This window comes from Rousettus aegyptiacus, unplaced genomic scaffold (genome assembly GCF_014176215.1).
Source record: "Rousettus aegyptiacus isolate mRouAeg1 unplaced genomic scaffold, mRouAeg1.p scaffold_m13_p_5, whole genome shotgun sequence".
In the NCBI taxonomy this organism is placed as follows: Eukaryota; Metazoa; Chordata; class Mammalia; order Chiroptera; family Pteropodidae; genus Rousettus; species Rousettus aegyptiacus.
The window spans coordinates 113,156,810-113,178,661 of NW_023416308.1; the positions used below are offsets into that span (position 1 = coordinate 113,156,810).

At 44.8% G+C, this 21,852-nt stretch overlaps 2 protein-coding genes across 2 annotated transcripts; both read left to right on the forward strand.

The window, feature by feature from the left end:
- Positions 1–5,717: 5,717 nt before the first annotated feature.
- LOC107497316 (olfactory receptor 4D11) lies at positions 5,718–6,769 on the forward strand. Its single transcript, XM_016118991.2, has one exon. It carries the CDS (start codon positions 5,822–5,824, stop codon positions 6,755–6,757), a length of 936 nt encoding a protein of 311 aa, XP_015974477.2. The 5' UTR covers positions 5,718–5,821; the 3' UTR covers positions 6,758–6,769.
- Positions 6,770–13,144: 6,375 nt separating this feature from the next.
- LOC107497307 (olfactory receptor 4D11-like) lies at positions 13,145–14,312 on the forward strand. Its single transcript, XM_016118983.2, has one exon. It carries the CDS (start codon positions 13,377–13,379, stop codon positions 14,310–14,312), a length of 936 nt encoding a protein of 311 aa, XP_015974469.2. The 5' UTR covers positions 13,145–13,376.
- Positions 14,313–21,852: the final 7,540 nt, after the last annotated feature.

Below are 21,852 nucleotides of genomic sequence, written 5' to 3' on the forward strand. Positions count from 1 at the left end.
CTGCCGGTGCTTGGTCGGCTGCAGCACAGCACTCAGGACCTGTCCAAGTCTCTGTTCTTTCTCCTCCTATTCCCACCCCCAGCAGGATTATGCTTCACCTATGGCTGCATCCCTGGCATCTGGCACACCATGTAGACTATTAAAAATGTCCTTCAAAAAAAATCACTGAACTAAAAAATTCAAGAATAAATATTGCCTCTCACTCATTTCTGTTCTTCAAATCATTGGAGAATATGCCTAAGAAAACAAGTGAGTTGTTCTTATTCTCTGATAACGTGACTCCCCAAAAATGACAGAAACCTGTGAAGATGCTTTAGATTATGTATATACATTCAAAAAGGTTGGAATGAAGTGGAAAACATTATTCAAATGTCGACGTGGCTTTTATTTGTTTACTTATTTTGCTATTTACAGCTGCTGGGAGGTTTTCTCCCCCCATTTCTGGAGGCAGATCTAAGAACTGAACTTTTGAAATTAGAAAAATGTTCATGTCATTGTACAAATCTCAGTCCACGAGCCAGACATGCAAAGGCCCTGGGATGGCATATACCCAGAGCGCCGGAGAAACAGCAAGGAGGGCCCGGTAACCAGAGGAGAAGCCGCTAAAAAGGAGACAAACAGTAGCTGAGGTCAGAGAAATAATGGGCCATGGGCCTGGGTAATTAGGACCTTTTTGATCATTGTAAGGATTCTGACTTTCACATTAAGGAAAATGGGCTGCATTCGGAGGGCTTTGCAAAGCAGAATAATGATGCGTATTTTCACAGAATTGCAGGAGCTACTGTTATGAATAGATTGAAGATGGGTAGAGACAAAAACGGGGACCAACGCAATAGTCCCATGGAACATAACGGAGATATGACTTAGGGTAGTAACGGTGGAGGTGGTGAGAAGTCCGAAAACCTCTGAAGGCCGAGCACGTGGGATTTGCCGATGGGCCAGGGTGCATTCCCTGTCTGCATGTGCACCCGTGAGAACTCCGCCCTCCCCTTTGGTCATCAGCCATAGACAGTCCCTTCCGTCTTGTCTGCATAACCCCTACAGATCCAACAGCGCCTCCCAACGCTGATGTGCCACGCTTCAGGAATCACCCCGCATGCGTGAAACTGCCTGAGAAAGTTGTTCAGAATGCCCGAGAGTAGACATTTGTTCCCCAAGAGAAAATGATGATGAGGAAAGATGGGGGAAGAGGAGCCATGCTGGCCAAACTGACCTAACAGGATCAGGCCCTGCTGGAGGCAGGCCAGGGTGACCAGATGTCACTTGGGGGATGGTGAAGGATGAGGAAAGTGATTTGGTAACGAGGGTGACCAGATATGGAGGGTGGGTGAGGGATTCTGGCTAAACCGACTGAGCAGGATTTTGGCTCAAAATGGGCAATGCAGAGACAAACAGGGAGATACAAAAGTTGAAGTCTAGTTGAAAATTTCAGGGGAAGCCCCAGTAGAGTTTAGTTAAGGACAGAGTCTTTGTCACTGCTAGAACATTTTACATTCTAGGCAAAATGTGTGTTCCTGAGCACATGGTCCTGAGTAACATCTTAATTACTCCCACTGAAACAGCCTCAGCGGCAGCAGAATTATTCCACAGCCACGGCCCCACTGCACTCCCTCTGATAATTCACACACTAGTTTTGGGATTAAGGAATTGATAAATATGACAGAGCATTGTGGATCATCACAGAAGAGCCCACAAACTATTATTGCCTGAGTCTGCTCGTTTCCACACACAGAGAGAAGAGAAGCCACTGAAATCACTGGGCTTCACACGGCTATTCAACGGGATTTTCAAGGTTCGAGTAAACATTATTCCAGAACTTCAGATGCTAGCGTCCTTGAAAGAAGGCTTTTAGGAGATTTTAGGTAAGAAACATAACTCTACATGAGTGAGTATGCCTGTGGGGTCTGCGTGTCTACGTCTAAGAGTGAGAAAAGAAGAATGAGAAAAATTGAAATCTAGATATCATGATTAGTGTTCGTAAATACGTTTTGGTTAAAAATAATGTGATAGGTACACCAGGGTGTGACAGACAGCACAGCTAAGAAATAGTAACAAAGAGGACACTGTGAAATGACACACAGAAATGGGTTCTGCGGGGAAAATGCATCTTTTGTTTTCTGGGACCCCTTGAATTATGCAAAGAAGAGATTTTTCTCCAGCTTATGAACTGTAGATGGGGCTCCTCACACTGAAGTCTACAGAGGTGTTTCTTATGCTAAATTTAAAACTGGAGAGTAAACAAAATACTTCACGCCTTCAAAAGAACGTTGAACACCTGTCTGCCCTCAGCTTTGCCAAAAAATGAAAATTTCACAGCAAAGATTTTCTTTTCTATGCCTTTCCCTGTGCCTTCATATTTGTGTCCTTTCTTTCCAAACAAACATCCCACTTTTAAGCAACTTTTGTATATAGCGAAGTGGTCTCCTAAAACCAGAGCTCTCTTTTTCTCTGCTGCCGTGTGCCCTAAACAGAGATGTCACCTTCTTCATGCAGGTTTTTCTAAGCCTCTTGGTGAGACATCACCGTGTCTCATGCACAGCTCATCTGTCTTTAGATGGTCCCCATCGATCCCGTATTACTATTAGATTTCTATTCTTTTTCCATGGTTTCAGATTATATTCCTTTCTCTCGAGTAACCTGAAACTCTGCCAGTTCTCCATCAACATTTGCTAAACAATTAGAAGGATCGAAAACAGCACAAAGACGCAGCAGAAGCTGGTGGATGTTGTCTAAATGGCCAAAGGTGGTCTGTGGACACGGGACCGATTCCTTTCTGACACACAGGCCTGCCTTGGGGTCTGGGGTACCTGCTACCCTTCTGTCTAAGCCACAGTCTTATTTACATGGGGTCCCCGCGGAAGGCTTTCACAGCTAGGTTGAACCTCCCCAGTATCCCTGGTAACAATACTGGTTGGCATTTTCTAGTGATCATTTCCTCTCTCTTTAAACTAGCCAGGATTGGTAGCTTGGCCACCGTTTAGTTCAACACACTCCATTTACTAGTGAGCCTCCGGGGTTGAGGTCACTCGGCATAGGACTAATCACAGCAGGTCTCCAGCCACGTGTGCTGAGACTGCACATGTTAATTCGCCCAACCCTCATGACTCCCCTGTGAGATGGGTGTATGATAGTCCCCATTCCGCAGATGAGGAAGGAGAGGCTCAGTGAGGTCTCCCGCTCACCCAGATCACAGTGACAAAGCCAGGACTTGAGCCCAGGTGGTTCTCACTGCAGAGACCATGCACCCGACTTCCCCAGTCTGCTAAGATGAGGTCAGACAAGAAGCCAAAGCGAGCGAGTGCTCCATTCACTATCACACGCTGTCACCGCCCGCCAGCCTCCTCTTACTGAATGAAAACTATCTCCTATCCTGTGTGCTGATGCAGCTGTTTTGGAATACGTGTTCTGGGAAATATACAACTCCTCTAAAAGGTCATCATTATGTTTAAAGAAGCTGTGTGTCTGTGGAGTTTTCCTTTAAGGTAACACACACGTAATTACACACACGATGGGTTAGGAGATACTCCAAGTACTGACGCCTTATGCAGATCCATTCATTTAGTCCCTAGAGAGCTTCCACGAGGGAGCTGTTGTGGTTCCCAAACACCGATGCTGAGACCGAGGCCGAAGGGGTGAGTAACCCGGCCACGTCTGCGTACCCAGTAGGCGCCCAGCTGGGTCTCGAACAGGCTGCGTGATGCCAGAGGCCCCACGTGTCTGCCTGGGCACTGCGAGGGCTACGGGTGGGTTTTTTCAGTTTCGCATACTAAGTAGACTTTGGACAACATTGCATGTAAAGAAAGCTTGACAGGCAGGTGAGCTGGGTAAAAAGAAGGGTCTGCATTTGAAATGAAAAACACACTCAGAAAACCTAAAGGGATTGTCACCATTCTTTTGTTTCTCATTATGGTAAGAGAACAGAGATAAACTGCAAAGGAAGAAATTAAGGCTCATTTTAAGGGTTCATTAAAAAAAAAAAAAAGGAATTCAAAAGCAATAAGATGCCATGGTAAGTACACGTTTAACATTTTAAGAAACCGCCTGTTTTCAAAAGTGAGTGCACCATTTTACATTCCAACTAAAGTGCTAATTCCTCTATATTTTTGCCCATTGTTGAAATATCCTTTTTTTTTAATTCAGCCCTGTAATAGGCACGTGGTATTATCGCACTGTGGTTTTCATTTACGTTTCCCCGTGACCAACGATGCTAAGCATCTTTTCGTGTGCTTATTTACTCTCTCCATATCTTCTCGTTGGAGTATTTGTACAAATCATTTGTCTTTTTTTTATTAGGTTATTTGCTTGTTTTATTATTGAGTATTAAGAATTACAGCCACTCCACTCCCAGTTACTTCCCCAAGAATAATGAAAACATATGTCCAGAAGAAGACCTGTAAACAAATGTTTATAGCAGCTTTATGTATTGTAGCCAAAAAGTAGAAATAGTCCAAATGTTTGTCAACAAGTAAATGAATAAACAAACTGTGGTCTGTCTATACGACAAAAAGGAACAAAATATCGGTACACGCACAAACAAGGGTGAATTTTATGAGTGAAAGGAGACAGACAAAAAGAGAGTACATCTTGTAGGATTCCATTTATAAAAATTCTAGAAAAAATACCAACTAATGGGTAGTGACAGAAAGCGGATCGGTTGTTGCATGAAGAAAGAGAGGCGGAGGGTAACCAGGGCACTCTGGGGGTGACAGATACGTTAATTTTTAAGTGTAGTGACGGTGACACAGATGCATGCTTAAAGCTGTCAACACTCATGAAAGTGTACACTTCAAAATACGTGAGCCCCTCCCGGGGACGTGAAGTAGAGCGTGGGGAATATGGTCCATGCTACTGTAGTAACGATGGCGCCAGGGGGAGTGCCGGACTTGTTGGTGGCGGGGGAGGGGGGGGAGGTGGTGTCACACATAAGTTACATGGACGTCTGGCTACTGTGCTGTACACCTGCAACTAATATAAAATAATGCCGAATGCCAAAAAAACACATGGGTCTACTGCATGTTAATGATAGCTCAATAAAAAAAATAATTCTTAATCAATAAACTCAAACAATGAACAGAAGAGAAGCTCTGAGTTACACACTTTTTTTTTTTTTTCTTCCGTAGCTTAGGAGCTCTTTGCCTACCAGGGTTTTGGGTACTTAAAGTATTTAAAGTAAAGATAGAAACAAAAAAGTCTCCTTAAGGAAGAAAAGACCCATAGAAAAGTAGAGAAGAATCGTATGGCTTTAAAATTTTTACTGTTCCATAGGATTAAACTTGTGATTTAAAAAAAAAAAAAAAATGGAGGCGTGCTTGTCTAGAACTCGGTTCAGGGAGAGCACTGCAGATTGGGGCTCCTGAACTGTTTAAACAGCACGGCCAGTCTGAAAGGAAAACAAAAACAAGACATGCTCCCGGGGAAGTCGGAAGTCTCCAGTCGCACCCACGGGCCCCGCCTCGCCCACACGCCAGGCCGGCTCCGTGTTCAACGTCCCTCGTTCCACAGCAGTCCTTTTCTGAATACATAACATCCACCCGTTTATCTTGGGTACTTAGGACATATATATACTTAGAACACTAGTTGTATGCACTTTCTAAAATATAATTGACAGAAGAAACGCTTGTGTGATAAGATGCCATTTTGGACATGTCAGCAATAACCTTAAAACAGCTATTCATGTGGTGACGACATCTCGCTCGTTCTCAGACCTAACACCTGACTCTGTGGACCTGAATCTATTAAGGGGACAGTAAACGCTTTCTGAAATGACACTTTAATTTTTTTTCCAGGCTACACAAGGAAAAAAAGGAACGAACATGATTCGATGGAGTCGGGAAATGACACCAGGGTAAAAGAATTTATATTTCTGGGACTTACTCAGTCCCCAGACCTGAGCGTGCTCCTCTTTCTTTTACTGAGTTTTGTGTACATGACGACTCTGCTGGGGAACCTCCTCATCTTGGTCACGGTGACCTGCGAGTCCCGCCTTCACACCCCCATGTACTTCCTGCTCCGTAATCTAGCCATCCTGGACATCTGCTTCTCCTCCATCACCGCCCCGAAGGTCCTCGTAGACCTCTTGTCAAGGATGAAGACCATTTCCTACACAGGCTGCATGACACAGATGTTTTTCTTCCACCTCCTCGGGGGGGCTGACATTTTTTCTCTCTCCGTGATGGCATTCGACCGCTACATAGCCATCTCCAAGCCCCTGCACTACGTGACCATCATGAGCCGGGGGCGTTGCTCTGCCCTCATTGCGGCCTCCTGGGTGGGGGGCTTTACCCACTCCATTGTGCAGATTGCCCTGTTGCTCCCGCTCCCCTTCTGTGGGCCCAATGTCCTTGACACTTTCTACTGTGATGTCCCCCAGGTCCTCAAACTCGCCTGCACTGATACCTTTGCACTAGAGCTCCTGATGATTTCCAACAATGGCCTAGTCACTACCCTATGGTTTATATTCCTGCTAGTATCCTACACGGTCATCTTAATGATGCTGAAGTCTCAGGCAGGGGACGGCAGGAGGAAAGCCATCTCCACCTGCACCTCCCACATCACCGTGGTGACCCTGCACTTTGTGCCCTGCATCTATGTCTATGCCCGGCCCTTCACCGCCCTCCCCACGGACAAGGCCATCTCCGTCACCTTCACTGTCATCTCGCCTCTGCTGAACCCCTTGATCTACACTCTGAGGAACCAGGAGATGAAGTCGGCCATGAGGAGACTGAAGAGCAAACTCGTGCCTTCTGATAGGGTGTAGACTGGTGGCTCCTTCTTTCTCCCACCTTTGAAAATCTTTGTCCATCAAATAAACTGTATTTACTAAAAAATGTCTAGTTAATTTGTGTATTTCTAGCCAAATACACATGACTCTCAAAGATTCTGAATAGCATAAAATTATAATGCAAAAGATGGGTTTCATGTTACAAATGAAAGTAGAAAAATTGTTAGATGGAAAGGTGGATGTTGCTTTTGCAATATAGACTTGGAAGAAATTTTAAATAATCAAAACATGTTCACATAATTTTATTACTTTGGAATTATAGGTTTTTTGAAACACATATACATTGTGCAATGATCACTAGGGGAAATGAATAAAGGTGGGATATTTCTGTTATTTCTTACAAGTGCATGAGAATCTGCAATTGTCCAAATGAAAATTTCAACTAACAAAAAGCAAAACTATATATATATACTCAGAAATTTCCACTACATTTCTCCATTGTTACCAGGAAGGGAGCCAAGACACATATTGGAAAATAGTGTCGCGTGGCCATTTGGACTCTACAAGGTCTTTCATGAAGTAATCGCGTCTTAATGAAGTAAATGCTTACAAATTAAGTTTCACTTGGGATACCTCCTTCAGGTAACACCCTGAAGACTTTTTCACTCGAAGCCCATGCACCTGAGGTTGACAGCAGGGCCCCTGAAGCTCACTCAGTGTGAGTTAGAATATGGATCTCACCAGTTATGAGTTCTGTGACCTCATGCTAGGTTCTTGCCCCGAACTTCCTTCGAACCCCAGTGGCCACACGCGACCCCCGCTCCGCTGCACCGCCTGTCTGCCGGTGCTTGGTCGGCTGCAGCACAGCACTCAGGACCTGTCCAAGTCTCTGTTCTTTCTCCTCCTATTCCCACCCCCAGCAGGATTATGCTTCACTTATGGCTGCATCCCTGGGATCTGGCACACCATGTAGACTATTAAAAATGTCCTTCAAAAAAAATCACTGAACTAAAAAATTCAAGAATAAATATTGCCTCTCACTCATTTCTGTTCTTCAAATCATTGGAGAATATGCCTAAGAAAACAAGTGAGTTGTTCTTATTCTCTGATAACGTGACTCCCCAAAAATGACAGAAACCTGTGAAGATGCTTTAGATTATGCATATACGTTCAAAAAGGTTGGAATGAAGTGGAAAACATTATTCAAATGTCGACGTGGCTTTTATTTGTTTACTTATTTTGCTATTTACAGCTGCTGGGAGGTTTTCTCCCCCCATTTCTGGAGGCAGATCTAAGCACTGAACTTTTGAAATTAGAAAAATGTTCATGTCATTGTACAAATCTCAGTCCACGAGCCAGACATGCAAAGGCCCTGGGATGGCATATACCCAGAGCGCCGGAGAAACAGCAAGGAGGGCCCGGTAACCAGAGGAGAAGCCGCTAAAAAGGAGACAAACAGTAGCTGAGGTCAGAGAAATAATGGGCCATGGGCCTGGGTAATTAGGACCTTTTTGATCATTGTAAGGATTCTGACTTTCACATTAAGGAAAATGGGCTGCATTCGGAGGGCTTTGCAAAGCAGAATAATGATGCGTATTTTCACAGAATTGCAGGAGCTACTGTTATGAATAGATTGAAGATGGGTAGAGACAAAAACGGGGACCAACGCAATAGTCCCATGGAACATAACGGAGATATGACTTAGGGTAGTAACGGTGGAGGTGGTGAGAAGTCCGAAAACCTCTGAAGGCCGAGCACGTGGGATTTGCCGATGGGCCAGGGTGCATTCCCTGTCTGCATGTGCACCCGTGAGAACTCCGCCCTCCCCTTTGGTCATCAGCCATAGACAGTCCCTTCCATCTTGTCGGCATAACCCCTTCAGATCCAACAGCGCCTCCCAACGCTGGTGTGCCACGCTTCAGGAATCACCCCGCATGCGTGAAACTGCCTGAGAAAGTTGTTCAGAATGCCCGAGAGCAGACATTTGTTCCCCAAGAGAAAATGATGATGAGGAAAGATGGGGGAAGAGGAGCCATGCTGGCCAAACTGACCTAACAGGATCAGGCCCTGCTGGAGGCAGGCCAGGGTGACCAGATGTCACTTGGGGGATGGTGAAGGATGAGGAAAGTGATTGGGTAACGAGGGTGACCAGATATGGAGGGTGGGTGAGGGATTCTGGCTAAACCGACTGAGCAGGATTTTGGCTCAAAATGGGCAATGCAGAGACAAACAGGGAGATACAAAAGTTGAAGTCTAGTTGAAAATTTCAGGGGAAGCCCCAGTAGAGTTTAGTTAAGGACAGAGTCTTTGTCACTGCTAGCACATTTTACATTCTAGGCAAAATGTGTGTTCCTGCGCACATGGTCCTGAGTAACATCTTAATTACTCCCACTGAAACAGCCTCAGCGGCAGCAGAATTATTCCACAGCCACGGCCCCACTGCACTCCCTCTGATAATTCACACACTAGTTTTGGGATTAAGGAATTGATAAATATGACAGAGCATTGTGGATCATCACAGAAGAGCCCACAAACTATTATTGCCTGAGTCTGCTCGTTTCCACACACAGAGAGAAGAGAAGCCACTGAAATCACTGGGCTTCACACGGCTATTCAATGGGATTTTCAAGGTTCGAGTAAACATTATTTCAGATGCTAGCGTCCTTGAAAGAAGGCTTTTAGGAGATTTTAGGTAAGAAACATAACTCTACATGAGTGAGTATGCCTGTGGGGTCTGGGTGTCTACGTCTAAGAGTGAGAAAAGAAGAATGAGAAAAATTGAAATCTAGATATCATGATTAGTGTTCGTAAATACGTTTTGGTTAAAAATAATGTGAAAGGTACACCAGGGTGTGACAGACAGCACAGCTAAGAAATAGTAACAAAGAGGACACTGTGAAATGACACACAGAAATGGGTTCTGCGGGGAAAATGCATCTTTTGTTTTCTGGGACCCCTTGAATTATGCCAAGAAGAGATTTTTCTCCAGCTTATGAACTGTAGATGGGGCTCCTCACACTGAAGTCTACAGAGGTGTTTCTTATGCTAAATTTAAAGCTGGAGAGTAAACAAAATACTTCACGCCTTCAAAAGAACGTTGAACACCTGTCTGCCCTCAGCTTTGCCAAAAAATGAAAATTTCACAGCAAAGATTTTCTTTTCTATGTCTTTCCCTGTGCCTTCATATTTGTGTCCTTTCTTTCCAAACAAACATCCCACTTTTAAGCAACTTTTGTACATAGCGAAGTGGTCCCCTAAAACCAGAGCTCCCTTTTTCTCTGCTGCCGTGTGCCCTAAACAGAGATGTCACCTTCTTCATGCAGGTTTTTCTAAGCCTCTTGGTGAGACATCACCGTGTCTCACGCACAGCTCATCTGTCTTTAGATGGTCCCCATCGATCCCGTATTACTATTAGATTTCTATTCTTTTTCCATGGTTTCAGATTATATTCCTTTCTCTCGAGTAACCTGAAACTCTGCCAGTTCTCCATCAACATTTGCTAAACAAATAGAAGGATCGAAAACAGCACAAAGACGCAGCAGAAGCTGGCGGATGTTGTCTCGATTGCCAAAGGTGGTCTGTGGACACGGGACCGATTCCCTTCTGACACACAGGCCTGCCTTGGGGTCTGGGGTACCTGCTACCCTTCTGTCTAAGCCACAGTCTTATTTACATGGGGTCCCCGCGGAAGGCTTTCACAGCTAGGTTGAACCTCCCCAGTATCCCTGGTAACAATACTGGTTGGCATTTTCTAGTGATCATTTCCTCTCTCTTTAAACTAGCCAGGATTGGTAGCTTGGCCACCGTTTAGTTCAACACACTCCATTTACTAGTGAGCCTCCGGGGTTGAGGTCACTCGGCATAGGACTAATCACAGCAGGTCTCCAGCCACGTGTGCTGAGACTGCACATGTTAATTCGCCCAACCCTCATGACTCCCCTGTGAGATGGGTGTATGATAGTCCCCATTCCGCAGATGAGGAAGGAGAGGCTCAGTGAGGTCTCCCGCTCGCCCAGATCACAGTGACAAAGCAGGGACTTGAGCCCAGGTGGTTCTCACTGCAGAGACCATGCACCCGACTTCCCCAGTCTGCTAAGATGAGGTCAGACAAGAAGCCAAAGCGAGCGAGTGCTCCATTCACTATCACACGCTGTCACCGCCCGCCGGCCTCCTCTTACTGAACGAAAACTATCTCCTATCCTGTGTGCTGATGCAGCTGTTTTGGAATACGTGTTCTGGGAAATATACAACTCCTCTAAAAGGTCATCATTATGTTTAAAGAAGCTGTGTGTCTGTGGAGTTTTCCTTTAAGGTAACACACACGTAATTACACGCACGATGGGTTAGGCGATACTCGAAGTACTGACGCCTTATGCAGATCCATTCATTTAGTCCCTAGAGAGCTTCCACGAGGGAGCTGTTGTGGTTCCCAAACACCGATGCTGAGACCGAGGCCGAAGGGGTGAGTAACCCGGCCACGTCTGCGTACCCAGTAGGCGCCCAGCTGGGTCTCGAACAGGCTGCGTGATGCCAGAGGCCCCACGTGTCTGCCTGGGCACTGCGAGGGCTACGGGTGGGTTTTTTCAGTTTCGCATACTAAGTAGACTTTGGACAACATTGCATGTAAAGAAAGCTTGACAGGCAGGTGAGCTGGGTAAAAAGAAGGGTCTGCATTTGAAATGAAAAACACACCCAGAAAATCTGAAGGGATTGTCACCGTTCTTTTGTTACTCATTATGGTAAGAGAACAGAGATAAACTGCAAAGGAAGAAATTAAGGCTCATTTTAAGGGTTCATTAAAAAAAAAGAAAGAAAGGAATTCAAAAGCAATAAGATGCCATGGTAAGTACACGTTTAACATTTTAAGAAACCGCCTGTTTTCAAAAGTGAGTGCACCATTTTACATTCCAACTAAAGTGCTAATTCCTCTATATTTTTGCCCATTGTTGAAATATCCTTTTTTTTTAATTCAGCCCTGTAATAGGCACGTGGTATTATCGCACTGTGGTTTTCATTTACGTTTCCCCGTGACCAACGATGCTAAGCATCTTTTCGTGTGCTTATTTACTCTCTCCATATCTTCTCGTTGGAGTATTTGTACAAATCATTTGTCTTTTTTTTATTAGGTTATTTGCTTGTTTTATTATTGCATATTAAGAATTACAGCCACTCCACTCCCAGTTACTTCCCCAAGAATAATGAAAACATATGTCCAGAAGAAGACCTGTAAACAAATGTTTATAGCAGCTTTATGTGTTGTAGCCAAAAAGTAGAAATAGTCCAAATGTTTGTCAACAAGTAAATGAATAAACAAACTGTGGTCTGTCTATACGACAAAAGGAACAAAATATCGGTACACACACAAACAAGGGTGAATTTTATGAGTGAAAGGAGACAGACAAAAAGAGAGTACATCTTGTAGGATTCCATTTATAAAAATTCTAGAAAAAATACCAACTAATGGGTAGTGACAGAAAGCAGATCGGTTGTTGCATGAAGAAAGAGAGGCGGAGGGTAACCAGGGCACTCTGGGGGTGACAGATAAGTTAATTTTTAAATGTAGTGACGGTGACACGGATGCATGCTTAAAGCTGTCAACACTCATGAAAGTGTACACTTCAAAATACGTGAGCCCATCCCGGGGACGTGAAGTAGAGCGTGGGGAATATGGTCCATGCTACTGTAGTAACGATGGCGCCAGGGGGAGTGCCGGACTTGTTGGTGGCGGGGGCGGGGTGGGGGGGAGGTGGTGTCACACATAAGTTACATGGACGTCTGGCTACTGTGCTGTACACCTGCAACTAATATAAAATAATGCCGAATGCCAAAAAAACACATGGGTCTACTGCATGTTAATGATAGCTCAATAAAAAAATAATTCTTAATCAATAAACTCAAACAATGAACAGAAGAGAAGCTCTGAGTTACACACTTTTTTTTTTTTTCTTCCGTAGCTTAGGAGCTCTTTGCCTACCAGGGTTTTGGGTACTTAAAGTATTTAAAGTAAAGATAGAAACAAAAAAGTCTCCTTAAGGAAGAAAAGACCCATAGAAAAGTAGAGAAGAATCGTATGGCTTTAAAATTTTTACTGTTCCATAGGATTAAACTTGTGATTTAAAAAAAAAAAAAAAATGGAGGCGTGCTTGTCTAGAACTCGGTTCAGGGAGAGCACTGCAGATTGGGGCTCCTGAACTGTTTAAACAGCACGGCCAGTCTGAAAGGAAAACAAAAACAAGACATGCTCCCGGGGAAGTCGGAAGTCTCCAGTCGCACCCACGGGCCCCGCCTCGCCCACACGCCAGGCCGGCTCCGTGTTCAACGTCCCTCGTTCCACAGCAGTCCTTTTCTGAATACATAACATCCACCCGTTTATCTTGGGTACTTAGGACATATATATATTTAGAACACTATTTGTATGCACTTTCTAAAATATAATTGACAGAAGAAACGCTTGTGTGATAAGATGCCATTTTGGACATGTCAGCAATAACCTTAAAACAGCTATTCATGTGGTGACAACATCTCGCTCGTTCTCAGACCTAACACCTGACTCTGTGGACCTGAATCTATTAAGGGGACAGTAAACGCTTTCTGAAATGACACTTTAATTTTTTTTCCAGGCTACACAAGGGAAAAAAGGAATGAACATGATTCGATGGAGTCGGGAAATGACACCAGGGTAAAAGAATTTATATTTCTGGGACTTACTCAGTCCCCAGACCTGAGCGTGCTCCTCTTTCTTTTACTGAGTTTTGTGTACATGACGACTCTGCTGGGGAACCTCCTCATCTTGGTCACGGTGACCTGCGAGTCCCGCCTTCACACCCCCATGTACTTCCTGCTCCGTAATCTAGCCATCCTGGACATCTGCTTCTCCTCCATCACCGCCCCGAAGGTCCTCGTAGACCTCCTGTCAAGGATGAAGACCATTTCCTACACAGGCTGCATGACACAGATGTTTTTCTTCCACCTCCTCGGGGGGACTGACGTTTTTTCTCTCTCCGTGATGGCATTCGACCGCTACATAGCCATCTCCAAGCCCCTGCACTACATGACCATCATGAGCCGGGGGCGTTGCTCTGCCCTCATTGCGGCCTCCTGGGTGGGGGGCTTTACCCACTCCATTGTGCAGATTGCCCTGTTGCTCCCGCTCCCCTTCTGTGGGCCCAATGTCCTTGACACTTTCTACTGTGACGTCCCCCAGGTCCTCAAACTCACCTGCACTGATACCTTTGCACTAGAGCTCCTGATGATTTCCAACAATGGCCTAGTCGCTACCCTGTGGTTTATCTTCCTGCTAGTATCCTACACGGTCATCTTAATGATGCTGAAGTCTCAGGCAGGGGACGGCAGGAGGAAAGCCATCTCTACCTGCACCTCCCACATCACCGTGGTGACCCTGCACTTTGTGCCCTGCATCTATGTCTATGCCCGGCCCTTCACCGCCCTCCCCACGGACAAGGCCATCTCCGTCACCTTCACTGTCATCTCGCCTCTGCTGAACCCCTTGATCTACACTCTGAGGAACCAGGAGATGAAGTCGGCCATGAGGAGACTGAAGAGCAAACTCATACCTCCTGGAATAAAGTGAGAATCTCCAACCTTTTCATCACCAAGGGCCCCGCTCATTATTTTTCCCATAGCATCTTATTTATGTACTCAAATATATTGTCAATGAATCAACTACGCTTACTAGGTTATAATTTATTCTCCTATTTAAGTCAACTCATTCTGCATGCACACACGTGCAGAATTGCCCCTTCCTACATTTGCTCCCTGAATCAAACAGTTTAACGACAAACATCACTGGCTACCTATGAACCCAAAAATATAAAATAATTCTGAAGAAATTAAATTGATGAATATCAAGATCCATCTCCATGCTACCTCCCTAGATTCTCAGTGAGCCATGCATCTCGGAAGTGGAGATTAAAATAACTGCATACGGGCAATGTACATATCACATTAAACAGAAATCACACATGTAAACCTACGCCGTCCAGGCTCTGAGAGTGGCTCTGACAGTGGCTTGGATTTTCCCGATGCTACTCTTTCACTGGAGTTTTATTTCCTAGCCGATTGCAGGCAAAGTGATTCTGATGAGGAGAAAAGCTGCACAGTCCTTAACATGATACTTTATTCCGAAGCCAAGAAAGATGCACGGAGTCCCATGCTTCCTCTAGAGAAAAAGCTATACCCTAAACGTTTGCGAGTGCCTGTGCCTGGACGTGGGAGACGGCACAGAGGGGAGATGGGGGAGGGAGGGAGGGAACGAGAGAGGAGGGCTTGGTGACGGTTTAATGACTCCCACAGAAACACCACTGAAATGTCCACCCAGCTTCCACATCCACTCCCACAATACTCGCCCTGCTGCTACTCCCTTTGTTGGGCTTGAGGCTGAGGGGCTTACAGAGGTGCCCGAGGCACGGCGAGGCAAAGCAGAGTGTCAGAATGATGTGACTGTTGGGGGAGGGGGGCTACCTTTTCCAAGCTGAAGGAAGACAAATCAAAATCGCTAGCCCTGAGGCAGGCTTTCCACTAAACATAGACTTTCCCCACGACCTCCTTCTTCTAAGAGGCAGCCGGACCATCATAAGAGGATCCATGTCTCACTTGGAGGTTGAAGTCAGTTAGTGTTGGGGAGTGTGCATGCGTGTGTGTGTGTGTGCGCGCGCGCAAGTGTGTGTGGACTTCCGAAACCGAAAAGCTAGCTGTTAGTGTTGATTTCTCAGGAACACTACAAAGTGGGTAGAATATTCGCATTGAAACCGAAACTCTTAATGAAGCAAAGAAAAGTAGTATTAGACAGAAGGGAAGCGTCGGCTTGCAAAATACAGAAGGTCGGTTGGCCCCAGGGGATGTCACGAATCCCACTTGGTGGAATGTTGAGGTTTAACGCACTTTGAAGGTCGCTGAGAAGGTGCTGGTATCCCCCAACTCTCAGGAGAGTGACTGCCTTGGGAAAACAGCACTTAACAGGTCCTGAATTCGGAAAATGCTTCCTGGCTGGGAACGGAATTCGAGGAAGCTTTCAGGAAGATGCTTCAATGGCTAGCCCCTCTGTGTCCCCCTGTGCTACTGAATATGAATGATGCTCCTGAGACTTTTAGGGATTCAATCAAGAGTAGAGTCTTAAAAAGAAAAAAAAAAGTAGAGGTGTTTCAGTATTGGGAAAGAGAAAGCTGTGTGTGCCATGAGAGACCTCTAAGAGATTCAAGTCAACGTGGAAGCTGGAGCGTTTGCTCAGTGGGAAACTGGCGTATGGGGGTAACCCTCAGTTTGCAGGCTCTGCCCAAGATGCCTGATAAGCTCGTTTCCAAAGGGTCATCCCCTTTGAAGCAATTTCTAAGAAATCCTTGCGATCCTTAATTTTGACCTTGCAAAAATAACGTACAATTGTATTTTTCTATCCGTCTCCCCCTCTCCCTCTCTGCCTGTATTTCAACGCAATACTTTCGAAGCATCCTTCCCACCCTGTAAAATGACAGTTTCCACAGAAACCTCCCCCCCACCCCGCCCCAGATCTCTTATTTTCAAGAGGAGTTCCTCTTTAAGGCAACGCCACTCAGAACTAATTTCTGCACCTCACCTAGAGCACTAGGCAGTTGATCCAGGCTCTTGGTGAGGGCACCTCTAAAGACTACAAAGTCTGCTTTTTCAAACTCTGCTTTTTTTCTTTTTGCAGAGTCACGGTGGACATCCTCTCATGCCATCACTCTCAGCCTCCCCTCTCCCTCACCACCGGCAGGCTTCTTCCACCCACCCGCATACTGCTTTCACTGGATTTGCTAATGATTTCCCTGAGCCCCTTTCTTTACTGGATTTTTCTGGGAAGGGCCGGTCCACACTGGGAATAAGTTCAGTTGCAGTAGTTAAGAGCGTTAAGTCTTTTAAATAAGACGAATCTTGGTTTGAGAGGTGGCTCTACCAACTGCAAGACCTTGAGCAAGTTAATCTTTCTGTGTCTCAGTTTCCTCATCTTTAAAATCAGGACGGTAATAGCTATTTCACATGGATATTATAGGTTTTGGAAGAGAGAAAATGGAACAACTGATATAACACGTAAGAATCATTCCACAAATGTTTGCTAAGAGCAAGCAAAAAAAAAAAGCAAAACAAAACTCTATTATTCTGCCCACTTTTCTGTAATGCTGAGACCTTGAACATCTATAGATCTTGAGGCCTGCTATTCATATGACTGCCTTTGTAACTGAAGATTATAATTTATTTTCTTTCTGTAAAGGTTTTTAATTTAAAAACCTATCTTTAAAAATGCATGCAAAAATTATTTATGTTTATATGCAGGTGTGTGATACAATACTCTGATTTGTTTTTTTACATACGTCTTAGCTCGAATTCCTAAGCAAAAAATAAAAACATCCCCAGAAGACAGGAAGGAGTACAAAGTGTCAAAGATAAAACAACCAGACATTAAAGCAGTGAAAACAACCGCATTCAGTCACTGAGGACAAGAAAGAGAGCCGAGCTCCATTCCAGTTTGCACAGAGGGCCTTCTAAAGGGAGCCTGAGGATGTAGTTCCATAGTGTAGTGGTTAGTAGGTCTGCTTTACAGACAGAAGGTCCTGGGTTCACGCCCCAGTGGAGCCACAGTCCATGGTCTATGGCCATGCCACCCTGAACAAACCTGATTTCTAATCTCAGAAGCTAACTAGGGTACAGCCTGGTTAGTACTTGGATGGGAGACCACCTAGGAAGACTGGGCGCTGTAGGCATAAATAATAATAATAAATCTTAATAAATAAATAAAGGGACCCTGAGGGAGGGGAACAAGCTGGAGCTGGGCAGACTCAGAGTTGGTCAGTATCAGAGCAGTTGGGCCACTTTAGTCTGCTAGGAGCACTTACTTAAGTTAGGATTCTGCCCTCCCACAGAGACTGGGAAACCGAGGCCCCTCCTTTCTGATTCAGACACTCCCAAGTCCTTGAGAGAGTTGCAAGAGATGCAGATTCACAGTTGCAAGCCCTTTTGTTGGCTGGTTTCCCACAGCTTTGTGCTTTCTCAGGCCAGCCTTTTAATGGGAGGCTGGGGTCATCCTAAGGGCATGCCTTGGAGGTTTGCACGCAATCGTTATGTGCCTAGAATTGTGCAATTCTCAGGAGTACAAGGAAGACTTTAGGGATGTTCCTTATCCTAACCGTGGTGACAGCTTCATGGGTGTGTGTACACACACACACACACACACACACACACACACGCACACATCAAAACTCCTCAAATTGAACCCTTTAAAAGGGTACAGTTTATAGTATGCAAGTTGGACCTCAACAAAGCTGATTTAAGCCTGTCAACACCCACAGCAGTACTTATTTTGAAATGTTCTCTTTAAAACCAGGGGTGGGGAGCAGGAGAAAGTGTTGCATTAAGATTTATAGGAAGCGAAGTTTGGTAATAAAAGTAAAAGAAAAAAATGTGTTTCTTTACATTTTGTTCTAATTATTTTTTTTATCCTTTGGTATATCTGCTTTTTTTTTTTAATTAATAGATTTTATTTCTTAGTGTAGTTTGAGGTTTACAGAAAAGTGAAACAAAGTGCAGAGTTCCCATACGCTCCCTCTCCCTCCACCACCACCGTTTCCTCCATTAACATCTTGCATTAACGTGCTATATGAGTTAACGTTTGAACAAATGTTAATACATGATTATTAAACAAAGTCCATGTTTCGATCATGCTCACTTTTAGTGTTACGCATTGTATAGGTTTTGACAAATGCAAGTGCCGTGTATCCACGATTAGAGCATCAGGAAGAATAGTTTCACCGCCCTAAAAATGCCCTGTGCCTCACCTATGGATCCCTCTCGACTTCCACACCCAGCCCCTGGAAACCACTAAGCTTTTTACTACAGTTTGGTCTTTTCCAGAATGTCACGTAATCGGAAGCATACCTTTTCAGATTGTCCTCTTTCACTTAGCAATATGCATTTACAGTTTCTGCCTCATCGTGGCCTACTGTTCTTCGTCGGTGCTGGCCTACAATGCCTGCTCTTGGAATATTTCATAAGTTAGACAGAGTTCGTGGGGACATGTCAGATGCAATGCCATCACTGTAGAAGTTAGATTCATCTCTGAAAGGCCACAGCACTCTGGTGGTGGTTACGATGCGGAGGGAACATCGCTAAATCTATCCCAGGAGCATCTTTCTAGAGATTAGTTTCAGATGGCCTAGATGACCAGTTAAAGTACTAGGTGTCACCCCAGAGTGGAGGAGATGTAGAACAGGAAAGCTGCCGTGGGTGGATGTGCAGGGCATAAGGCCAAGCCTGGGGTGTCAGGGGTAGCCCAAGAGGTCCAGGTACAGGAAGGAACACTTCAGCATGGTGGTCTGGGCAAAGCAAGGCAGACGCTATTGACAAAATTCACATTTGCTTATGTCTGAGCCTGGGTCCACATACATGCTTTACTAAAGTCAGAAGATCATTTTAAAATCTACATTTGCTTCTTTTGGGCAATTGTCACTTCCCGCCTAAAATTAAAATTGTTCACCAACCACACGTCTGGCATCAGCCTTGAATTTTGTATCTAATTACCGGTGTAACAAAAACATCAAGAACAGCTAAAGCTTCCTTTGGAACTAAAGAGCACAGAACCACATCCGCCGTAACCAGTATGTTCATTTATCCATCAACAGGAGCAGATAGTCTCTTCCTTGTAAATCATTTTTATTACAAAAAAAAAAAGTCATGCTTTTCTTAAAAATCAAACTTCCCTTTTTTATGCCTTTCTCTAGCATATAGTCTTTACTTTTTGGAAGCAAATAATGAATAGAAGATTCACAAAAGACTACTCAGTTCTAGAAGTATATATGTGTGTATGTTTGTGTATATATGTGTGTGTTCTGTATATATACATTTGTTTACAGATAAACTGCTTAAAATGAAAAAAACATAGCATATAGATAATTTTAATACATACATGCATGCATACTTTTAAAAGACGATTGATTGATTATGGTGTTTCTAAAAGACTACGTTACTTTGGAGGCATTAAAATCCATTTCCCATGAAAATGTGTTCCTTCTCTTTCGAGGTGATTAGAGGATCTTGTTTGACAACAATCTTTTAACAACGCAATTCTAACACAAGAATATTTTGGTTTTTGTTCATCGTTCAACATCTTCCACATTGGAAAGCTGCTGTACAGCAGTCCCCCCGCCCCAATCTACAAGGAAATGTGCCAAGACCCCCACTGGTTGCCCGAAACCACAGATAGTACCGAACCCTAGACATATCGGTTTTTTCCTGTACACACATACCTATGATAAGGTTTAACTGATAAATTAAACACAGCGAGAGTGTAACAGCAATAACTAGTAATAAAATAGAACAATCGTAACAACATGTGTAATGTAATAAAAGTTATAGAAAGACCGCCTGGGAATACCAGGTGCTGTAGATGTATTTAAAAAGTTATATAAATGTGGTCTCTCCCTCTCTCTCTCTCTCTGTCTCAAAATATCTCATGGTACTAAGCTGTACTCACCCTTCTTCTTCCAGGGATGATACTGATGACAAACCTATTCACGAAGCTGTGGAACCGGCCCTCACTTGCAGTAAATGACGCGGTGTCGCTCATTGCAGGGGGTCCCCTGCTGAAGCCTTCACCTGGGCTCAGCGCTTTCTGGCACCCCACGCTGTCATCATTCGGAACACGTTTTCTGTCCATGTCTTCCACCCACAGGTGTCACGCCTTTTCCGTCTTAACGATGCACCTATCACACACGCACTGTGGCCGTAACTTTGGCGGTTGGAGGTGCGACAGCACCCACTTCTTTTTCCTTCACAGTTTCGCAGGTAGAAGATTCATCCTTACCGTCGACCTTAGTAACCTCGGAATTCGATTTTTTTATTATTATTATTTCCTACGTTGAGGAACTTTCATCCTTTCACTTAAAGGAAGCGCTTTGGGGCTTCTCTGTGGCACATTCGAATTGCCAGCATCACTACTCTCGCCCTTGGGAGCCAGGATGCAGGAAGGAAGGGGGACTGGACCGCGGCATCGCGATACCTTGACAACCAAGATGGCGGCGGCGTGCCTGCCGGCGGCGCGCACGCGCAGCGTGGGGACCCGGCGAGGGGATGGTGCTCGTCCAGGACGGTAGGAAGCAGGACGACGCAAGATTCCATCACTGCTCAGAATGACGGACCGAAATTTAAAACATACAAATTGTTTATTTGTGGAACCTTGCATTTAATATTTTCGGACCACCGTTGACCGCAGGTAACGGAAACCATGGAAAGCAAAACCGCAGATACAGGGGGACCGCTGTGTTTCTAAAGAACCTCGTCTTGATTTAGGAGCGGGGTCTACCGAGCAAAACGTTTGGTAATGCTTCCGTACCACCAGGGAGAGCCATTCCTTCTCCACGTTCCTCCCCTTGACGGACGCTTGAGAACTTAACTGAGATTTCAATTTCCAGAGACGAAGCCTGGGAACTCGTATGACATTCATTTTCCTCTCCCCCAAATTTCAGATATTTTTCTTAGGAGTGAAGGCAACATTGCACATGAACTCTCACACAGATCAAGAGGGGCAGCCATGTAGATATTTTCCTGGGGTAGCAGAAGTGTTTCTGGCATTGTCTTCTTGGGCTCCACAGATCAGAGCTGGAAGCCCCTGCTCAGGCACCCTCTCTTCCACCGGGCCAGTGGTGCCCAAACCTCAGTGGGCATAAGAATCACCCAGTGATTTAATCAAAATGCAAAACCCCAGGAGCCATTTCCAGCAGATCCAATAATTCTCACATGGATACCAGGAATCTACACCCTTAACCAGCACCACCCGGCAAGTCTGGTGTAGGTCACAACGCTTTGAGAAACATTGATTCAGGTCAGTGTTTTCAAACTGAGGATGATCCTGAAACTCTAAGGGGTGTGAAGTCATTGGTACGAATGGACAGGCGTTTTTCAAAATGAAATAGAACAGTCACCTGAAGTCTTTATTTCAGATATACACATGAGCGAAGCAGCCTCGATGTAAATAAAAGTTATTTATTAACCTGTGTTTCAGTGGAAAATTTTGAAGGACACTGGGCTAAGACATACTCTCTGGTTACCATGGCCTCCTCAGTTCCCTCAATATGCAGCGGCACGCCTCATGCTCTGCTCAGCCTCTT